Here is a 19,482-nt window from a genome sequence, read left to right as displayed (position 1 = left end):
CAACCCCCTGAGAGAAGGTTGGAGCCAGGGGGGGTCGGGCTCTGTTCCCAAGGAACAAGGGATGGGACAAGAGGAATGGCAGGGGAGAGGGAGGTTGGAGCTGGGGAACAATTTTTCCCTGGAAAGGGTTGTCAGGACCTCCCAGAGGTGGAGTCCCAAGCCCTGGGGCAGTGGACTTGGATCTTGAAGTTCTTTTCCAACCCAACCCATTCTATAAAGCTCTCCCTGCTGGGGTGTCCTCTGCTCCATCCTACACCACCTGGGGTCACCTCTGGTCTTGTCCCCTCCTGTGGACACCCAGGAAATGGAGGGGCCCTGGTCCAGGGAAGGGACAGGGAAAAGGATAATGATGTCCCTGTGCTGAGAGCCTGGAAAAAGCCACAAAAAATAAATAAAAAAGATTTAAAAAAAGAAAGAAAGAAAAAAAAAAAGCTGGGGAGAGGTGGGGGGAAACACCACAACCCCCCCATTTCCCCTTCACCTTGCCCGGGGCCTCCCAACTCCCCACTCCAAAAATCTGGAACTAGGTATTAAAAAATCCACACGTCACTTTGTGATCTTTATTCTCTTTAGTAAATCACCTGCAGGGGGGCTCAGGTGAAGTGACTGATTGGAACTGAAAAATACAAGATTTGGACCGCAGGGAAAAAAAAAAAAGAAAAAAAAATTACAAACAAAACCCAAAAACTCCCCCCCCAAATCAAAAGCAGAACTTACAGTGTGCAAAGGGGGTGGGGGAGGGCAGGACCTGTGCTTGGGGCCTGCAGGGAGGGAAGGGGCAGAAATGGAGAAATTAAAATCAAGGGGAAGCTTTCCCGGGCTCCTTGGGGTTGGGAGGAAGGGAGGGAGGGGATGGAAAGGAAATGAGAGAACTCCAGGACGGTGTGGGGTTTTTGTTTTTATATACAAGACACATTTATCCATTAAATTTAGAACACGGTACAAAAAAACACTTCAACTAATTCATCTTACAATGCTGTTCATATCAATTACTGTTCTTATTTCCTAATAATAAGGGGGTTTGCTGTAGGCGACTCGCAGCTTCCACTCCTTTGGATCCGAGAGGTTTTTGGGGCACCAGGAGGTAGGGAAAGGGTTGGGAAGAAGGGAAAGAAAGGAGTAAAAACCAAAAAAGGCCCCTACGGCAAACAGTTCATAATCTGAATGCAGAGAGAGAGAGAGAAAGAGAAAGAGAAAGAGAGAGAAAAAAAACCCAAAACAAACGAAAAGAAAAAAAAAAAAAATACAAATTCTATATTACATACAAGAGGAAAGGTGGCTGAAGAGGGACAAGGCAGAGCTGCTGCTCCAGTCTGCCCTGCCCTGCCCGGGGGGACTGCAGGACCTGGGCACTGCCCTCTCCTTCCCAGGATTTTTCAGCCTTGGGTCGGATTCGTTTTCTTCCGGAAGCAAAGGGATGGGTGAGGGCGGCCCCGGCCTCAGTTGGCTCCCCAGCTGTAGCTGTTGTAGGCAGATTTGTTGGCCTGGGATTTTTGGGGGATGGAACTTCCTTGGCTACGTTGCCCGGAACCGCTCTGAGGGGAAAAAAAATAAAGGAGAAGCAATGGGTTAAGGCAGAACCAGCATGGGGTGGGTTGGGACCCCCCCCTGCTCCAGGTTCTGCTGAAGGTTCTGGTTCTTCGGTGCTGACTGACCCACCTCAGCTCCCTGGGTTGCCTCTCCTGGGGCAAAGCAGCCTTTGGGTGATGCTGCCCTGGCAGCCACAGGACCCTCCCACTGCTCTGCACCTTCCTCCGGATCAGCACCGGATCGGCACCGGCACCGAGGGGGGGGGGAGCAGCTCGGACCCCGAGGAAATGGGGAGAGGGGAGAAAGGGAGGAAGGATGGGGGGGAAAAAGGGTGGAGCAGGGGGTGTGTGTGTCTGTGAGAGGTGTGTGTGTGTGCACATCCTGCCTCAGGGCCTCTCTCCTCAGCTGGTGGGATCGCAGGGGGAGAAGGCGGGGTGAGCCTGGGGGGCCTTAGGGGCAAGGGGGGGAGACCCCAGGACAAGTGCAATGCATTATCAGAGAGGTTCATTACCTGATCTTCCTGCTGGCGTTGGCAACACAGAATCGTCTGCAAATATGGAAGCTGTTGCAGTACCAGGATATGTAAAAATAAAGGGACAAACTATGACAATAGAAAGCCAAGGTTAGACCTGAAAGCTACGGCGGGGTGGTGGCTGTGACCGGTTGCCCCTTTGGCTAAAGGAGCCAGTGGGGGGTTCAGGGTGTACATTGACTGGGGGAAGGGGCTCTGCCTGCCCACTCCTGGGACAGCCCAGCAACCCCCAGCCCTTCCTCACCTCCTCCTCCTCCTCTTTTTATTTTTGGCCCTGTCTGTATGTGCTGGTGTAGGCGTGTGCGTGTCACCGCGCGTGGTGGGAGGGAGGGAAGGAGGGAAGGAGGGAGAGGGGGAAAGGAAAACCCTAGGAGATAGCCCAGAGAGGGCTTGGGGGGATTGGGGGAGGGTCTTACCTGCCCATCCTGCTGCAGGTGGTGGTGGAGGATCTGGGAATGGGGCTGCTGATGAGGGGTGAGGATGTGCATGAAGGGGGTGGGGGGATACGCCGCCGCCGTGGCGGGGTTGATGGGGCCGCCGCTGCCCAGCGCCGAAGGCAGGTTGAAGGAGGCTGCTGGGGTTCCAGTGTGAAATCCCTGCTTCTCGAAGGATTGCTGAGGAGATAAAAAGCTGGAATGAGTGCTGGGAAATGGGGGGATTGCCCTGTCCCTGCCTGGCAGCTCCCCTCAAACCCTCTCCCCCCAGTTCCCCAAGGCACGGGGTGGTGCGGTGCACAGACACCATCTGCCTACTGGTTTCTGGGCTTGGAATTGTCCCAGCTGGAAAATCAGCCTTTCCCAGCATTTCCCTTCTCCAAGGGGATGGGACCTCATTGCCCAGGGAGGCTGTCTCAGAGCCAGGCTTCTCCTTCACTGCAAAGCAGATCCTTCCTCAGAGCACAGAGCAGCCACTGACCTGAGTTTTGGAGTAGACAGAGCCCGAGATGTCCGGCACTCCCGTGTTACTGGATGTCACAGATACACCTGGGAAAAGGGAAAGGCAAGGGAATCAGGCAGCAGCCACAGGGTCAGCAGGAGCTCCTGCTGCTAATACCAGCATCCAGGTGGAAAAATTTTAGTGGCCTGGCAGCCAGGAAAAGTTTAGAGACAAGAGATGGTTACCAGGGAGCAGGGTCAAGGTGTGAGGGTGTGAGGGTTTTTTTTTTGCTCTGGACATGAGGAGTTCCTGAAACCCTCCAGAAATAAATTTAAGGGCTTGCTGCCCCTCAGAAAAATGCCCAGAAAAGCCAAGAAAACTGCAATTTTAAGAAGAGCTGCTGGGATGCAGCAGAAAAGGAAACAAACTTCCAGAGTTTGAACAAGAACAGCCTGAGAGCTCCTTAGATCCTGTAAATTACCTGAAAATCAGCAAATTCCCTGTGAAAAAAACTCAAGTGTGGGCTGGGCTGGTTGGTGCAAGGATGGGCAGCAGTGGCACATGGGCTGGTGCAAGGGAAAGCCTCAGCCATCATTTAAGGCCCAGAAAAAGTGTTGAAACAAAAAGGTTTTGAAAGACTCAGCTCCAGGTGACGTGGTACAGAGCTGAAAGGCTCCTAGCAGAGAAAAGAGTGCCCTGCAGGGCTTTAATGGGGTGAAAAAAAGGCAGAGCAGGAATGTGAAGGCTGGAAAGGCAGGCTAGGTACAAGTCAGCCAGAAATGAACCAGTGAAACCCAGACAAAGGGCAGGTTCCCAACCTTTGGGCACCTCTGAATTAAGAAGGAGATTTCTCTAGAAAGCAGGCACCTGCCAAATGCAGGAAGCAAAAAGTTCCCAGGCTCAAATCTAGAATAATTCCTGTTCTATTGATCACAGAGAGAGAAAAAAAAACCCCAATAATCAAACAGACAAAAAAAAACCCTAAATAAACCAAAAAAATCAATCAATTCAGCAGCTTAAGCTTTCTGACAGGAGTCCAAAGCCCAGCCATCCAGCTGCTGGGCACAGAGGAGGACATGAAGAGCTCTGAACTCCTCCAACCTTCCCCAGAAATGATGTGTTGCAAGCCCTGGGCTTTTCCAAGGAGAATCAACTGACCTGCAGGTAACACCAGGGCCATTTTTCCTCCCTGATGCTGGAGGCAGTGAAAGCTGCAGTCCCTTTATGTGGCTTTGGTGCTGTGAAAGCTGCCTGGGGGGGTGAGGGGGGATCCTTACCAGTGCTGTATCCGTGTGAGCCGTAGCCACTGGGCTGCTGGAAAGGGGTGGCTGATGCATTGACACTGACATTCACACCATGCTGCTTGGAAGAGGTAGGAGCAACCTGGAGGAAGGAGAAAAACAGGAGAATGAGGAGAGGTTTCTCCTCCTTACCCCCTTTCCCAGCCGAATCCCAGGTTTTGCCTCTGGGAAACTCACAGGGAACACGGCGGGCCCATACTGGAAGGTGCTGGGGAGCCCTGGTACCCCTGTGTAGTAGGGCAGACTGGTGTAACTGTAGCCAGGAGGCAGTGCCGGGTTCAGGAAGGTCTGCTGGGTGGTGTGGTGGGTCTGGGTCTGGTTCTGCTGGGGTTGGGCCAAAGTTGTTGCAGGAGCAGGGGAGGAGGCGTCACCTCGGCCAAATTTTGGTAAATCACCTGAGGCACAAGGAGATGGAAGAAAAGGCATAGAGAGAATCACAGGGTGGTTGGGGATGAAGGGGGACCTTAAAAAAAAATCTAAAAAAGAAAAAAATAAAAGATTTAAGCCCCCTCCTCTGCATGGACATGGGCACCTCCCACTCAAATTCAAGACCGTTCCAGCTCAGCCCAAAAAGGGGACAAAGCAACAAATTCTGGGCCTCCCAGTTCAGGAAGGAGATTGAGGTGCTGGAGCAGGTCCAGAGAAGAGCAAGGAGGCTGTGAAGGGAGCCAGGACAAGATAAAGGGATGAGGAGGCCCCTCTGGAGAAGAGGAGGCTCAGGGGAGACCTCATCACTCTCCCCAACTCCCTGGAAGGAGGTTGGAGCCAGGGGGGGGGTTGGGCTCTGTCAGTCAGACAAGAGGCCATGGGCTTCAGCTCTGCCAGGGAAAGGTTAGGTTGGGAATTAGGAAGGAATTCTTTCCAGAGGGGGGGATCAGACATTGGAATGGGCTGCCCAGGGCGGGGGTGGATTCTCCATCCCTGGAGGTTTTTAAGAAGAGGCTGAATGTGGCACTCAGTGCCATGGGAACCACAGGAGGAGTGGATCCAGGGCTGGAATTGCTGATCCCAGAGCTCCTTTCCAACCCAAATGATTCTGTGACTTCACCCAGCTCCCCTCCTAAAAACTGCTGCCCCCCCAAGCCCTCAGCCCTATGCACCCCAAGCTGTTAATTGCACTCCTCATCCCCAAGAGGAGGATTCAGAGCATCTCAGCTGCAGTGCTGCACCACCCAGTGTCACCCAGCACTGGACAAACTGGCTGGACTGGACACTCCTGGCTGCCTGAAGACCTGGAGCTCTCCCTCTGCTCCCTCCATGCACCAGCAACAGCCCTGAAGACAACTCAGCTCCTTCCAGAGCCAGACTTGAGGTCAAGAGCAGCAGCCAACAGCTCCCTGAAGAGCAGAGGCAAACATCTTCCTGCTAGGGATGTGTGAATGGTCCCTTTTTCCAGCAGGGCTCACACCTCCCTCCCTTTTGACAACAAATCAGAGACCCAGCAGCTCGTAGAGTACTTGGAAATATCCCAGAGAGCACACAGAAATATCCCAGAGCACTCAGAAATCAATACCCCTTCCTCTCCTCTCAGCCTGGGCACTGCAGGAGGCTTTGGCTGTGGGGCTTGGGGATGCTCCCTGGGCTGCTCTTTATCTGCACCTGCTTGGCTCCTCCACACAAACACTTTCCCTGTTCAGAGCTTGCAGAGCAAGGCAGTGATTCCTCAGCACTGCCAGGAGTAGCCAGAGACAGGAATTATCCCCAGTGTTAAGCTGACAAATGACTCAAGGCAGCAGTGCTGTGCTCTGAGCTTGGGATTTCAGCTCTGGCATGCTGAGCAAAAGCACTTCCAGGCAAACAAGGAAAGGAGAAGTGGTGCTGGAAGAGCAGGGAGCCACAAAGTGCAGCAGTTCCTAAAGGGTGAGACAGCAGAACTGCTGCCCAGTGCCAGGAATTAAAGCACCTGGAAAGGTCAGGGAGAGATCAGCCACCCACTCAACACCTGCTTTGAGCCTGACAGGTCCTAAATGTCCCATTTTTCTTTCTCCATGAGACTGTTGCATGGACAGAAAACTTCATTTCTCCAGGTTTTGTGGTTATTTTTTTGTCTCTAAGTGCTTAACCCCTGCCTCACCACAACCTGAAAAGAAGCTCCCCAGTGTTCCACCTCCCAGATTCTTCCAACCATTCCTCAACAACCTTCCCAACTGCTGGATCACCTCCTGCTTGCTCCATCTTCCTGGTAAAATGCCTCAAAATGTCACCAGATGAGGAAATGGAAGTTTAGCTGCTGAGAACCATGCTCCAGACCAAAGGCAGTGCCAGAGGGTGGTGCAGGGGCAGTTCCAGTGGACAATGGGACACAGAAATTTAGTGAGCAGGAAAATGCAAGGGGATGAGAGATCTGAGCCTCCTTTTTCCCTACCAGAGTATGGATTGCTGCTCAGGCTGCCATCTCTTCCAGTCAGTGGGGTGGTAGGTGTAGGGAATGGGATGCTGTAGTAATCCTGAAGGATGAAAACAAAAAGAGAAGAAGTTTTAGGAGCTCTGTCCAAAGATGCAAAGTTAAAACGTCCTTTTTTTTTTTTTTTTTTTTCCCCAAAGAAAAGGAATTTCTGAACTGCAGTTGGCACATTTGTTGGAGGATTGCAGTTCAAGCAGCCACAGTGAGGCTCCTCCTCACAGCCTACAGCAAGCCTTGGTTCTGTAGTAGCCACCATCTCCCTCATCTGGTTAGGGGAAAAACCAGATAAAGCCTGTGCTGTGCAGCCCTTCAGCTTCCCCTCCACTTGACAACACAAAGGACACAAATATTGCTAAATCATGGAATCCCAGACTGGTTTGGGTTGGAAGGATAAAGATCACCCAGTTCCAACCCCCCTACCATGGGCAGGGACACTTCCCCCCAGCCCAGGGGGCTCCAAACCCCATCCAAACCTCCAACAATTCCAGGGATTGGGCAGCCACAGCTTCTGGGGGTGACCTGGGGCTCAGCACCCTCACCCCAAAGAATTTCTCCCCAGTGTCCAACCTCCATTTCCCCTTTTCCAATTTCAAGCCACTCTCTAGTGAGAATATATGATACAAATAATGAGAACTCGGTGTGAGATCCAGAACCAGAGAATCATGGAATGGGTTGGGTTGGAAGGAACCAGAAAACTCATCCAGTGCCCCCCCTGCCATGGGCAGGGACCCCTCCCACTGCTCAGGGGGCTCCAAACCCCATCCAAACTTCCAACATTCCCAGGGATGGGGCAGCCACAGCTTCTGGGGGTGACCTGAGGCTCAGCACCCTCAACTTAAAGAATTTTTCCTCTCCATCTCCCCTCTTCCAGTTCAAAGCCATTCCTTCTCATCCCATCCCTCCAGGCCCTTGTCCCAAGTCCCTCCCCAGCTTTCCTGGATCCCTTCAGGCACTGGAAGGTGCTCCAAGGTCTCCCCAAAACCTTCTCCTTCAGAAGCACCCTCACCCCAAGGAACTTCTGCTTCCCATCTCCTCTCCATCTCCCCTCTTCCAGTTCAAAGCCATTCCCTCTCATCCCATCCCTCCAGGCCCTTGTCCCAAGTCCCTCCCCAGCTTTCCTGGATCCCTTCAGGCACTGGAAGGTGCTCTGAGGTCTCCCCATTGCAGCCTTCTCTTCTCCAGGCTGAAATAAACCCCCCTCTCAGAGAAGTCTTCTCAGTCACAGCCTCTTTCAAGAACCAGCCACAAATCTCCACAACACCTCATCACCCACTGCCTCCTGGAGCTCTCCCATTCCCCATGGAATCTGCCCATCTGAGTAATCCAACTTCCCAAGTACAAAGGGAGCAACTCCTCCCCACTGTCACAAGGAGATGGATCCATATTTAAGCACCTTTTTTTTTTCTTTTTTTTGCCAGCTCTCCAGCCTGACTTCCAGTGCACCCCAAACCTGCAGCCCCAGTGAGCTGTGAGCCCCATGTTGCTCCTCAGTACTTACCAAAGGGAACCTGGTTTGGAGCATCTGCAAATCATCATACCCATACACCTGTGGCTAGAAAAAAAGCCCAGGAGATGATGTTAGGGACACAGTGTAGGTAAGGACACTCACCAGATTTTAGATTAAACCTTTAGATAAATGCAAGATGAAGCCAGAAGCAGAGGCTTTGTGATTGTGCAGGCAGACAGCAACTGTTACCCCAAGACTGACACTGCCAGGAGTGATTTTATGGGATCACAGAATAATTTGGGTTGGAAGGGACCTCTAAAGGTCCCCCAGCAGTCAGCATGGACATCCTCAACCAGAGATTCCTCAAGCCTCACCTTGAACATCTTCAGAGATGAAGCCTCAACCACCTCCCTGGGCAACCTCTTCCATTTTTCCACTATTCTCATGGTAAAGAATTTTTTCCTAACTTCCAGTCTCAATTTCTCCAATTTCAAACTGTTACCCCCTCATCCTACCACTACAGGTCCTTGCAAACAATCCATCTCCAGCCTTCCTGGAGACCCCCTGGACATACTGGAAGTCAGGTGCTCAGATAAAAGAGTGAGCTCCAAACCCACTGCCCTCTGCTCCAGACCACAGAGCCACTCCACCAATTTCCTCCTGCAATTTCAACACTGAAATTCCTCCTTCAGCTTCAGAAAAGGGCTGTGACACAGCCCTAGGCTTTGTGGCAGCCACCACCCTTGTTTCTGAGTGGCTTTTGTCATCCCATGGTGCTAAAACAGCTCCACTTGGCATGAGTCCTGCTCTGACTGAGGGGATGCTGCTCCCCACAGGCTGGGCAAGACAAAATCTGCTCTGGACATGGCAGATCTCCAGACTTCCAGACATTTTTCCCCCCAGGCACATGGATTTCCTTCTGCTGCCATCTTATGGAAAGCAACAGGTCCAAACTTTTCCCCTCCCAAGGCAGTCCTGCTGGGCTGATGTTCCATTTTTTTGCTTTCTCTACCATCCTCCACCTCTCCCTCTTGGTTGAAGACAGAGCTAAGAGAGATCTCAATGGTGTGATGATGGGACTGCAAATCATCCCCCCCCCTCACCGGGTAGGCGTGGAGCAACCCTGGAGCCATGATGTATGGGTTAGGCAGCAATGGTGGAACTCCAGGAGGGAGGTTGGGAGGGGCTTTTCCTGCCAAAAGAAAAAATCCCACGGTGAAGTGAAGAGCAGGAGCTGTCTCTCTCCCAGCCCCCACACTCTCCCCTGGGGAAGCAGCAGGGTTCAGGGGGAGGGGAGTACCTGATGTTGTTGCAACAGAGCTTCGAGTGGTGGCTGTCACCGTGGAGTTGCTGCTGAGGCTGAGGCCCAGGCTGCTGACACTGCTCAGGCTGGAGGAGACGGTGACGGGCGGCGGGGCGGCCGAGACGGTGCTGGAGGGGGTGGAGAAAGTGCTAGCAGAAGAATGGAGGCTGGCTTCACTCTCCACACTTGTGTGCTAGGGAAAGGAAAGGAAAAGGAGAGAATTTAAGGGGTGGGGAGAGGAGATGGAAGAGGAAGAAGAGGGCAGGAAGAGCAGGAAGAGCGCTGTCTGTGCAAAGCCCTGCCTGTCCCCAGCTGCTCCCTGGAGGCTGCCATCAACTCAGCTGCAGGCTACAAAAAAACCCACAGAAAACCTGCTCTGTATCTGGCTGAAGTCCAAAGTCCTGCTAGCAGCCAACCCACCCCTAATGCTTCCCATCCTCCCACAGGGCTGCATCCCAAGACCTCTGTCTGCTGGAGAAGCCGGGCTGAGCATCACCTTTGGGGCAGGAGCTTTTTTATTCCCCTGCAGGAATAAAAGGGGGCTCTGCAGGACCCCCATCAGCCACCAGTTTGCTCTGAAATTTGGTAGCAAAGCCCTCAGCACTTTCAAGAGCTGCCATGAGCTCTAAAGAAGCTGCTGCTGCCCCTGCCACAGGTGTCAAAGCCCTCGAGCCAGCGTGTTCTGACATCACCCTCCACACAACACCCTAAATTCCAGCAGCTCCAGTCACAACCACAGCCCCCACTGGCTGTACCCCCAGAGCCCTCCAAGCTGAGCAGGAAGGGGGTTGCTTGGCACTAGAGCACCTCTAGACTCACCAGAAGAGTTGAAGTTGATGTTCTCCCCGAGGATGTGGATGAGGACAGACTGTTCTGCTGGGTGGGTAATGAACTGCAGGAGGAGGAAAAGGTGGTCAAAGCCAAGGTTCAAGAGTCACCAGTGGTAGGACCAGGCCAGATCCCATTCCCCATCCACAGAGAAGTTTTGGATGCCCTCTCTCCCCTGGAGATATGCCCACAGCAGAGTAGATGATCCCTAAGGTTGGGGGACATGATCCCTAAGGTTGGGGGAGATACCTCTAAGGTTGGAGATGATCTCTAAGGTCCCTTTCCAACCTAAACCATTCTGGGATTCTATAATTTTATTATCTCAGATGGGATGAGTCCCCTCAGCCTTCCCCACTGCACGGGACAGACTTTGCTGCCTGTCTCAGCCCCCTGCTTCTCCTTGTGCTTCTCTAGGAGCCCACCCAGCATCCTGCTGACCTGCTGAGCTGGGCTGTGGTGGTACTGGGGAGCTCCTCACTGTGGCTCAGGCTGCTCAGAGCTGTTGAGTGTTGGCTGGCTGTGGTCAGCAGGGAGGAGGCAGGGACCCCATCATTGAGAGGGGGGATGCTGGGAGCAGAGGGGGAATCAGATTTCACAGCTGGACCTGTAGCACCTGGGGAAAAAAAAAGCTTCAGGTTAAGGGCAGCTCCTAAATTCAGTGATGAGGATGTGATCTGGGGCTTAGCTCTGCCTCATCAGAACATCAGCTCTGCAAAGAGCTTCCAGACCTTCAGAGAAGGTGCTTTTCCCAAACAAATCAGGGTGAATTATTATCATCAGGGATGAGCCACTCATCAAGGATCTCCTGGATCCATCAGCAGAAAGCTGAACACATTTCAAGGCAAGCAAATAACCAGAGTGGCAGCAATGGCTCCAGCAGGGCAAGGAGTTGCTCTTAGCACAGATAAAGCTTTTTATCCAAAGAACATGAGGAGTGCAAGAGAGCTGGGACAGCCCTGGCACTGACAGACTCTTACCTTCAACAGCCTGCGTGGTTTGTAATGGCGTGGGTTGTACAGAACTGAAACCATTCTGAAGAAAAAGAGGAAAAAAAAGGTTTTGGATGTTGCAAATGCTCATTTCCAGAGGCAGACCTGGTGTCAGCCCCCTGCCACACTCCCTCCTCAGTCCTGAAGAAGAGTTGCTCCCAACAGACACCACCAGACTGCACCAAGCTCAGCCCAGGTGACCCCCAAGCACCTACTTGAGAAAGCAGGGCAAGAAATTTTTCTGACTGGTTCAACAGCCTCAACCCAAGTTCATGAATCAAAACTGATGTTGTGCAGCACACAAGAATCAAACCCTTAAGACAGACCTAAATCCTCAGCCTGCTTGCCACATTACACTGAGACAGGTAATTACAGGAGACACCACACATGGCCTGTGATCAACTTCACCTCTGATCACCCCACTGGCCCAGCCCCAGGTAAGTAATGTTTTTAAGGGCTCTGGCAGCAGCCAGAAGAAAGCACAGAAACCCTTGATAAACCACTTAGCTTCCTCCAAGACTTCACACGCCAGGCTTACTCAGCACAAAGGGTGAGCAAAGCTCTTTTCCTACCTTGGCCTGGGTCAGATCTTTCTGAGGTGAGGAGGAGATGGAGTTTGGGTATCGCCTCGTCTGGGTGGATCTCTGTTCATACAGTGGTCCCTGAGCACTGTTCTGGGAGGTAAAAGTTGCTGTCTGTATTGTGCCACTCTGGTACCCAGACTCCTGGCTTTGATTGGATGAAATTGTGGATGAAGATTCACTGGAAAGGAGGGGAAAAAAAAAATAAATTTACATTTCTCTCCAAAACAGCCCTGCTGGAAGCTGCTGACCCAGCCTCTTCGTTTCTAGACCTTCAAAATAAAGCCTCAGCATAAAGGCACCACTCAGAGCAGCCAAGCAAACCCAGCAGAGAAACATCCCCAGCCACAGGAGGATGCTGGCACCTCACTGCAGCCCTGCCTCACACCCAGCTGTGCTCTGGGTGACATCTCAGGCCCCAGATCCTAAGGGTCAGAGCACCAGAAACCAGCAACATTTCATCTGCTCCCCTGCACCCCGGTTTGCCAGGCAAGGAGCAGGGCAAAGCACACACAGAATCTGCTCCCCAGGGACAAGGAGCAGCCATGCTGGGGGTTCCCCCTCCTGTGTTACCCACAACACAGTTTAAAAGCAGCAGAAATCTCTGCTTCTGTCTAAGCACCACGGGCCAGTCAGCCACAGAGCTGCCTGGAAGAGTCTCCTGGTATCTTATGCTTTGCTGTCGCATACATTGTCCCCCCTTTGTGACCACAGAACAGTCAGAAAGGGTCTACTGGTATGCAGGATACCTACAGCCCTGGAAAAGCTGTCTGCTGGGAGCAGGGGGGGGTCCTCACCTGGCTGTGCTGGTGTACAGGCTGCTCTGAGCCTGGCTCACAGCCGTGCTTGTCGTGGGAGTCGATTCGTATTCTGCCAGAACAGGCTCTGACCCAAACTGTAATGCCCCAAACTGCAGGTTGAGCCCTGAGATATCTGCTGAGCCAGGCATCTCCACTGCCAGTGCAGGAATCTGTGAGGGAGGAACAACAGAAAGGGTCAATCAATCCTTGGGCTCAGCAGAGAAAATGATTTTAGTGTCCACGTTAGCACAAGAGGGCACTGAGAGGCTTCCATCCTCTGAATGATGCTGTTCAGCCCAGGTGGACAAGTTCTTCTGTCACCCTTCCACAGAACCAACAGCAGGAAGGCCTCACTCTGAGGACAGTCAGACACTGGAATGGTCTTCCAGGGGGAAGCAATGGATTCCCCAACTCTGGAAAGTTTGAAGTCTCAGCTTGAGGGGGTGCTGAGACATCTCACATCAACAGTTATCTTAGAGCAGGTCATCCCTGAGGTCCCTTCCCAGCTGACATTCTGTGACTGTATGGAAGCTGCACCAGGGGAGGTTTAGGCTTTATTTAGGGGATATTTTTTCACTGAGAGGGTTTTCAGGCACTGGGATGGCCCAGGACAGTGGTGGAGTCACCATCCCTGGAGGTATTTAAAAGGTGTTTGGACCTGGTCCTTAAGGACATGGCTTAGTAGTTGGTCAAAGGTTGGACTGGATGATCTTGGAGGTCTCTTCCAACCTAAGGATTCTTTGATTCCATAAAGCCAAGCCCAGCCCTTCCTTCTAAGCAGCCCAAATGAGTTTTTCTGCAGCTCTAACCCAACACCTCCTTCCCCACTCACCTTTGATGTTAACGACGCTTTCTTCTTCTGCTGCTTCAGCTTCTGCTGTGCTGGCTGGGGACTGGAGGACTGGTTGTCCGAGGACCCTGGGGACATCTGGGGCAGAGGATTGGCTTTGCTGGGGAGTGGTGAGGAAGGGGGTGGTGGCACAGTTGTGGAGGCAGTCACCACAGGCTGCTTCTCCTGCATGAAGACTTCGATCATGGTTGAAGTTGATGTGAAGGCCTGACGCTTGGTGAAGGGGCTGTGCACCGAAGACTCCGTTGGGTTCTTGAGATCTACTGGGGAAGAACAGTGTTGACTTAGCTGGATTTGTTTCCTAAAAAACCCTAAAATCGAGTTCTGACACTTCTCAGCATCAAGAAAATGAAAATTGTTTCACACCGTGGCTCCTCCCTGGAGTTTGTTAAAACCAGAGAGCAGAGAACCCCAAAATCCCCACTCCCAGCCTCACTCTCACCAAAAACCCAAAGCTGAGCCCTCCAAGCTCTTCCCCACAGCTCCTTCCACCACCTCAAGAGGACAAAGTGAACTTGCAGAACAGAAATTTCCCCATCCTCCAAGGAAAGTTGGGCTTCAGAGCCCCCCTGTGTGGGGGCACTGCAGATCAGGGTCCTGCAGGGACCTGACTCTGCTTCCCTCTCTGCCAACCCTGCTCCTTCCCTGCCCTGCTCCTTCCCTGCCAGCATTCCTCCAAGGAAAACCCCTCCTCAGGGGCTGCCCACCCTCAGGGTCTCAGCACAGCTGCACCCCCCTCCTCCTTTGCACCACAGCTTATTAAAAACCAACTCCTCTTCTCTCTGCCTCTCCTCTGGGGCTCCTTGTCTGAAAAGATCAGGAGCTGCCAACACTGTGACTAGGACAGGGCTTGAGTTTGTTGGTTTTTTTTTTTTTATTTCAGCTTAGATTTGAACCAGAGCCATTTCCCCATAGCAAGAAATCAAATGGCCAAACTGAAAGAAATGGCATTGGTACTCAGCAGCTCAGCTGAAAAGCAGGGATCTCCCTAATCCCTCTTTATTCCCTCATGCCAATCCAAAGGCACTTAACAGGCAGAGTGGAATTTCTTTACAAGATAACACCAGGTCAGCACAGAGTGGAGACTGACAAGTGTTGGTGTGCAGGAACTGTTCTCCAGAAGGGCATCCAGACCCCTTCTCTGTCACTCAGCTTTACCAGGGGCTCAGGAGCTGGGGTTCCCTCCCCCTTCCAGCTTCCAAGCATCACCCAAACCCAGGGATTCAACTGCTCCAAAAGGAACAGAGGAAGAGTCACACATGCTATTACATTTTAACCCAAAAACTTGCACCCTCAATCCTTTTCATCTTCTCCCAGCTTGGCTGCCAACTTGTGATCTGCCCCCCCCTCCCCACACTGAACCCCTGATTTAGCTGCTTACACCATGATTCTGCAATTCTGGGAGAATTTCTTGCCCTCTGGAAAACCATTCTGCTTTTCCTTACCATACTGCACCAGAGATGAGGTCTGTGTGGTGGATCCCATGTCCCAAGAAGAAGCAGTGGTGCTCCCACCAGGCTGGGAGTGCTGAGCAGCCAACTGAGCCAGAGCCTGAGCTGTCTTGAACTGCTCCAGGAACTGGGAACCTGTGGTGCTGCTGCCTTTGGCCTCCCCAACATCTCCAAACCCTTTCCCCAGGATGCTCACCTGCAATTTCAGCAATGAAATAACAAAGTCAGTGGCTCCCTTGGAGGCTCAGAGGACAGAGAAATGTCTGCATGCACTGTATATCCTGCTGCTTCTCTCTGGCTAACACTCCAGACACTGCTGGCAAGGAGAGCTCCTGCTTCCCTCACAGCTTTTATCACTCTGGAGCTGCCCAGCCCCTGGCATTTTGGAGTGTGATGGAATCTTACAAAGAAAGTCAACAAATAGGATCTTTAAAAATAGACTGAATTATTCTATTCACATTCATTTGCTTGCCCTGAAAGAGACAACCACCAGGACTTGGTTTCCCACCTAAGGTGGCTTTGAAAATCCTTCCTCAACTATCATTAGGCAGAGGATTTTTTATTTCTTTTGCTGAAGTTGCACAAAGAAGTCTCTGCCCAGGTCTCTGCACATTCCTTGATTCAATGTCTCCTTCCCTCCCCTGCCAGCATTTCATCCCACACCAAACTCCCACCCAATCCCACTCCTCAAACTCTTCTGCTTTGACCAGGAAAGGAGCAAATGTTGCAAGTCTGCCACAGACACCAGGGGAGGAACCATCCCAATTATTTCTTAATGAAACAATGGACCTCAGGCCTCTGTGTTCAGAGCAAATCATCCCCTGCCTCCCACAGGAGGGCTCAGAACTCTATTTCCCATCTTGTCCAAAGGGAAAGTGAAGGAAACCAACCCAAACCAAGTGCCTGGAGGACACCAGGATGTCCTTACCATGCTGTGGTGAGAGAAGGAATTCCCAGAAGTTGGTTGGGACATAGCACTCTGCTTGGAATTGCTGAACACCAGTGGCTGGGCCAGGGAAGGAGCCTGGGATGACTCCAGATTTGTTGACTCATTCTCCATAGAAGAGGGGGTCTTCCCCAGCAGGACTGCAAGATCAATTCTGGGGAAAGATAAAAAAATAAAATTAAAAGAAATTAAAAAAATAAAAGGGCTGAAGGTCTTCTCTGTGCTGGAGCCAGGATGAGAGATTTGGGGGTGTTCAGCAATGGGGAGACCTCAGAGCACCTTCCAGTGCCTGAAGGGGCTCCAGGAAAGCTGGGGAGGGACTTGGGACAAGGGGCTGGAGGGGTGGGATGAGGGGAGAAGGTTCCATCCTCCAAGAGGGGAAATGTGGGGAAAAAATTCTTTAATTTGAGGGTGCTGAACCCCAGGTCACCCCCAGAAGCTGTGGCTGCCCCATCCCTGGAACTGTTGAAGGTTGGATGGGGCTTGGAGCCCCCTGGGCTGGGGGAGGGGTCTCTCCTCATGGTAAGAGAGTGGAATTAATTGGTCTTTAAGGTCCAACCCAAAGCAGTTCAGGATTGTAGGATCCTAACTGAGGTTTAGAGGAGCTCTGTCACACCCCTCACCTCCAGTTTTCACTCCACAAGTTGAAAGAATGTGCAGAACAAACTGGTTATCAGCCAGCTAAAACCTCAAGAGGACAGAGGCCAAGCAAGCTCCTGCACAGCCCTTTATTTTAAAGCATCTTTTCCATTCATTTAACACAACAAAATGCCCTCAAATCTGAAGAACCAGCAGCAAAGCCTCTAAAATCCAGGATTTGGACCCAGAACCTCCTCATTCAGCTTTTCCATTGAACTTGATCTCAGTTTATTCAGTGCTGCTGCACTTGAGCTGGCTGGCAAGGTTTAGTGGGAGATGGCAAAGTGCTCTGGGACTTGTGCACTACTTCTGGCCCAGAAAAAGTGGTGCCAGGGGCTCTCTCACCTCTGTCCAGCTGTGATTGTCACATTCTCAGCAGGCAGAGGCACTGAGGATACGTTGGAGGCAGTGAAGATCTTGGTCTCAGACAGCTGGAAGGTAAAAGGAGGAAAAAGAAGCCAAAAGTGAGAAGAATGCCTTGGGACTCCAAGCAAAGCACATGAGCATCTGAGACAAAAAAACATCCAAGAAAATTGAGTGCTGAGTCTTAAACCCCTTCAATATTTGGTTCCCATCAGAATCAGCTCTTATTTAATTTCTTTTCAGGGAATGGCACAAATCACCTGAAAAAAAAACCCCAAATCCTTCTACAAGTTTCCTGCAGCTCCAGGGGTGCTCTGAACTGCTGGAACACCTCAGCTATGGAAGGGAAAAATGCTCAAAACTGAATGAAAAGGAGGTTTAACAGCCACCTGTGATATAGCTTGGAAAATATCAGAATCCAAACAGCTTTTATTGCAGACTGGGGGGGCTGCCAGCAACCAAACTTGCTAAAAGAGTCTAAAAACAAAATCAGGAGCCCCTGGGGACATATCAGACACAGTGAAGGGAAGAGATTATCAAAGGCTCTGTCCAAGCAGAGACTTGAGTGACCAGAGGAGCTGCTTGCATCTCCAAACACATCAGGAGTTCTTCCTGATGTGCCTGGAAAGCCAAAGCTTCCCTTTCATGCTTGTTCTGTAGGCTTAGCAAAAAAAAAGAGCATGCAAAAGCAGGAATAATCCTAAAAAAGCCCAAAGTCTGCTGCCATCTGCAAGAACAAAAGTTCTCCATTGAAGCAGAGAGGGAAGAAACTGCTCCAGGGGCATCAAAAGGAGGTGACAACAATGTCTCTTCTCTCCTGATGCCAGGTAGGGAACAAAAAGCAGTAGAAGACACCAAAGAGAAAGTCAGAAGGGAGAACCAAGTGGTTCTGCCTGATTCAAACCTCCAAGACCACAAGACACAGGCAGGAAAAAAAACCCTGCTGCCTTCTCCCTGGCACATCCTGGGGATCCAAGGCTCCCAAAGGAGCAGGAACCTCATGGGAATTCAGGTCAGTTTAGGGAAGAATTCCATCAGGAAGTTGTAGGCAATGAGAAGAACCTGGGAGATGCTTCCCTGCCTGGGGCTCCTCTGCCATGTCCTTGAGCAGCAGTGATTTTGGGCTCCTTCATCACATCCCCTGGGATTGGGAGCCTGGTTTGGGCTGTTCCCATTATTTTGGGAGGATGGGGAACAGCCACGTGGAGAAAAGTTGGGTTGGAGAGTACCTACATCTTCATTCCAGTCCTCTGTGCCCCATTCTTCTGTCGCTGCCCTCCAAGCACCTACAAGGAGGAGAAGAAGAATTAGGGAAGTTATTCCTGCATCAAAACTCTGGGAAAGGATTGAGGAGGGGGAAGGGGGTTTTGCAAGCAGCTGAGAAGATTTATTTGCCAACCAGAGACATTCAAGCAGTCGAGCCCAACCCCCAGGTGAGGGAAGGGACAGCCATGGGATGGCCTCTGTCACCCCTCCACCAAACAGGGACCTTGGCAAGAAAACCCAGCGTGGTCCCCAGCTCCTCCTGCCCTTTTTCTGCTTTTCCTTGGGGCTGCAAGAGCTGGAGGTTTGGGGAGCAGTCAGTGTCACCCCAGCAGCTCAGACAGAGCACCTCCTTCAGGGGTCTCCTGCCAGTTCTCACGCAGGACCTCAGCCCCAAAACCCCAGGGATAATCCCAACCCTCTGCAGAAGTCACCTTTTGGGTTTCCCCCTTCCCCTGCCACCTCAGGAACTCCTTGGGAGGATCAGAAAGGGGAATTTCAGGGCCCAAGCAACCCCCATGTTTTCTGTGACCAGTTGCAGAGCTGTGCTCCAAGTGAGGAGCTCAAAAGAGCAGACAGAAAAGCACAAGATTTCAGCCAGAATCCTGCACAATTTGGGAAAAATCTGCCAGGAAATAAAAGGTTTGCCTGGCTGCCTCTTCACCTTGTTCCATCCCTTATTTTCATCCCTTGTTCCACCCCTTCCCTTCACTAGTTTAACCTCAGAACCTTGGATTTGATGTGGTGACTTCCAAATCCAACATAAAATTGGGTGCAGGAGAATCCCAAAAAACCCACAAATCCCCCAAAAGAGCCCCATTTGGTGCTGCTTCCTTTCAGCCCATGCAAACCCCACACCAAAACCCCACAGAGGTGGAAAGGTTGATCCCAGAGATGTTAACAAGGGTGGAACAAGTTGGAATCAGCCTTTGGATGAAGAAAAAGCCTTTTCCAGCCTCAAAATGTGGCTCGTGGGGAAGTTGTGGATCCTTCTGCAGGACACAACCAGGGTTGTTGAGATTTGGGGAATTTTTCCTGCATATTTTCATCAGGAGGTTAAAACATCCAATCAACTTTGTCTGGAGGTGAAGGATTCAGTGCACAGAATCAGTTTATTACCAGGGAATTATTTTGTGTTGTTGCTTTGTTCAATGTTTTGGGGTTGTTTCTTTTTTTTTTTTTTTTTTTTGACAAGTTGACCCAATTCAAGAAGCTCTCTCGGGTTGTTATTTTTTGGTCATATTCCATCTAGAATTACAAATATGAACACAGTTTCCTTGAGTGCCACAAGTCCCACTGCAAACCCTTCTCTCCCTTCCTCTTCAAAAGTCCAACACATTTAATACAAAACACAAAAAAGGTTGAAAAAAACCCCCTGG

General features: G+C 51.4%; 1 protein-coding gene across 19 annotated transcripts in view; it reads right to left on the bottom strand.

Moving 5' to 3' along the window:
- Positions 1 to 885: 885 nt before the first annotated feature.
- The window catches only part of UBAP2L (ubiquitin associated protein 2 like), a 35,509-nt gene continuing 16,912 nt past the window's right edge, over positions 886 to 19,482 (bottom strand). For 5 of the 19 annotated variants that reach the window (XM_030464983.1, XM_030464982.1, XM_030464987.1 and 2 more), the window contains 20 exons: positions 18,074 to 18,126; positions 16,823 to 16,908; positions 15,821 to 15,992; positions 14,887 to 15,088; positions 13,424 to 13,704; positions 12,589 to 12,761; positions 11,783 to 11,972; positions 11,199 to 11,253; positions 10,660 to 10,834; positions 10,213 to 10,285; positions 9,391 to 9,586; positions 9,194 to 9,282; positions 8,142 to 8,195; positions 6,605 to 6,686; positions 4,417 to 4,634; positions 4,216 to 4,321; positions 2,978 to 3,045; positions 2,479 to 2,676; positions 2,042 to 2,131; positions 886 to 1,535 (listed from right to left, as the gene is read on the bottom strand). In XM_030464983.1, the coding sequence (XP_030320843.1) occupies positions 1,440 to 1,535; positions 2,042 to 2,131; positions 2,479 to 2,676; positions 2,978 to 3,045; positions 4,216 to 4,321; positions 4,417 to 4,634; positions 6,605 to 6,686; positions 8,142 to 8,195; positions 9,194 to 9,282; positions 9,391 to 9,586; positions 10,213 to 10,285; positions 10,660 to 10,834; positions 11,199 to 11,253; positions 11,783 to 11,972; positions 12,589 to 12,761; positions 13,424 to 13,704; positions 14,887 to 15,088; positions 15,821 to 15,992; positions 16,823 to 16,908; positions 18,074 to 18,126 (2,657 nt within the window). In that variant the 3' untranslated portion in view covers positions 886 to 1,439. The remainder of the gene's footprint in view (positions 1,536 to 2,041; positions 2,132 to 2,478; positions 2,677 to 2,977; positions 3,046 to 4,215; positions 4,322 to 4,416; positions 4,635 to 6,604; positions 6,687 to 8,141; positions 8,196 to 9,193; positions 9,283 to 9,390; positions 9,587 to 10,212; positions 10,286 to 10,659; positions 10,835 to 11,198; positions 11,254 to 11,782; positions 11,973 to 12,588; positions 12,762 to 13,423; positions 13,705 to 14,886; positions 15,089 to 15,820; positions 15,993 to 16,822; positions 16,909 to 18,073; positions 18,127 to 19,482) is intronic. The other 14 variants (XM_030465000.1, XM_030464997.1, XM_030464998.1 and 11 more) reach the window with 8 other exon arrangements.

Source organism: Calypte anna, chromosome 25, assembly GCF_003957555.1.
Source record: "Calypte anna isolate BGI_N300 chromosome 25, bCalAnn1_v1.p, whole genome shotgun sequence".
In the NCBI taxonomy this organism is placed as follows: Eukaryota; Metazoa; Chordata; class Aves; order Apodiformes; family Trochilidae; genus Calypte; species Calypte anna.
Note: the sequence above shows the minus strand (reverse complement) of the source record. Positions and strands in the feature narration are given on the sequence as shown.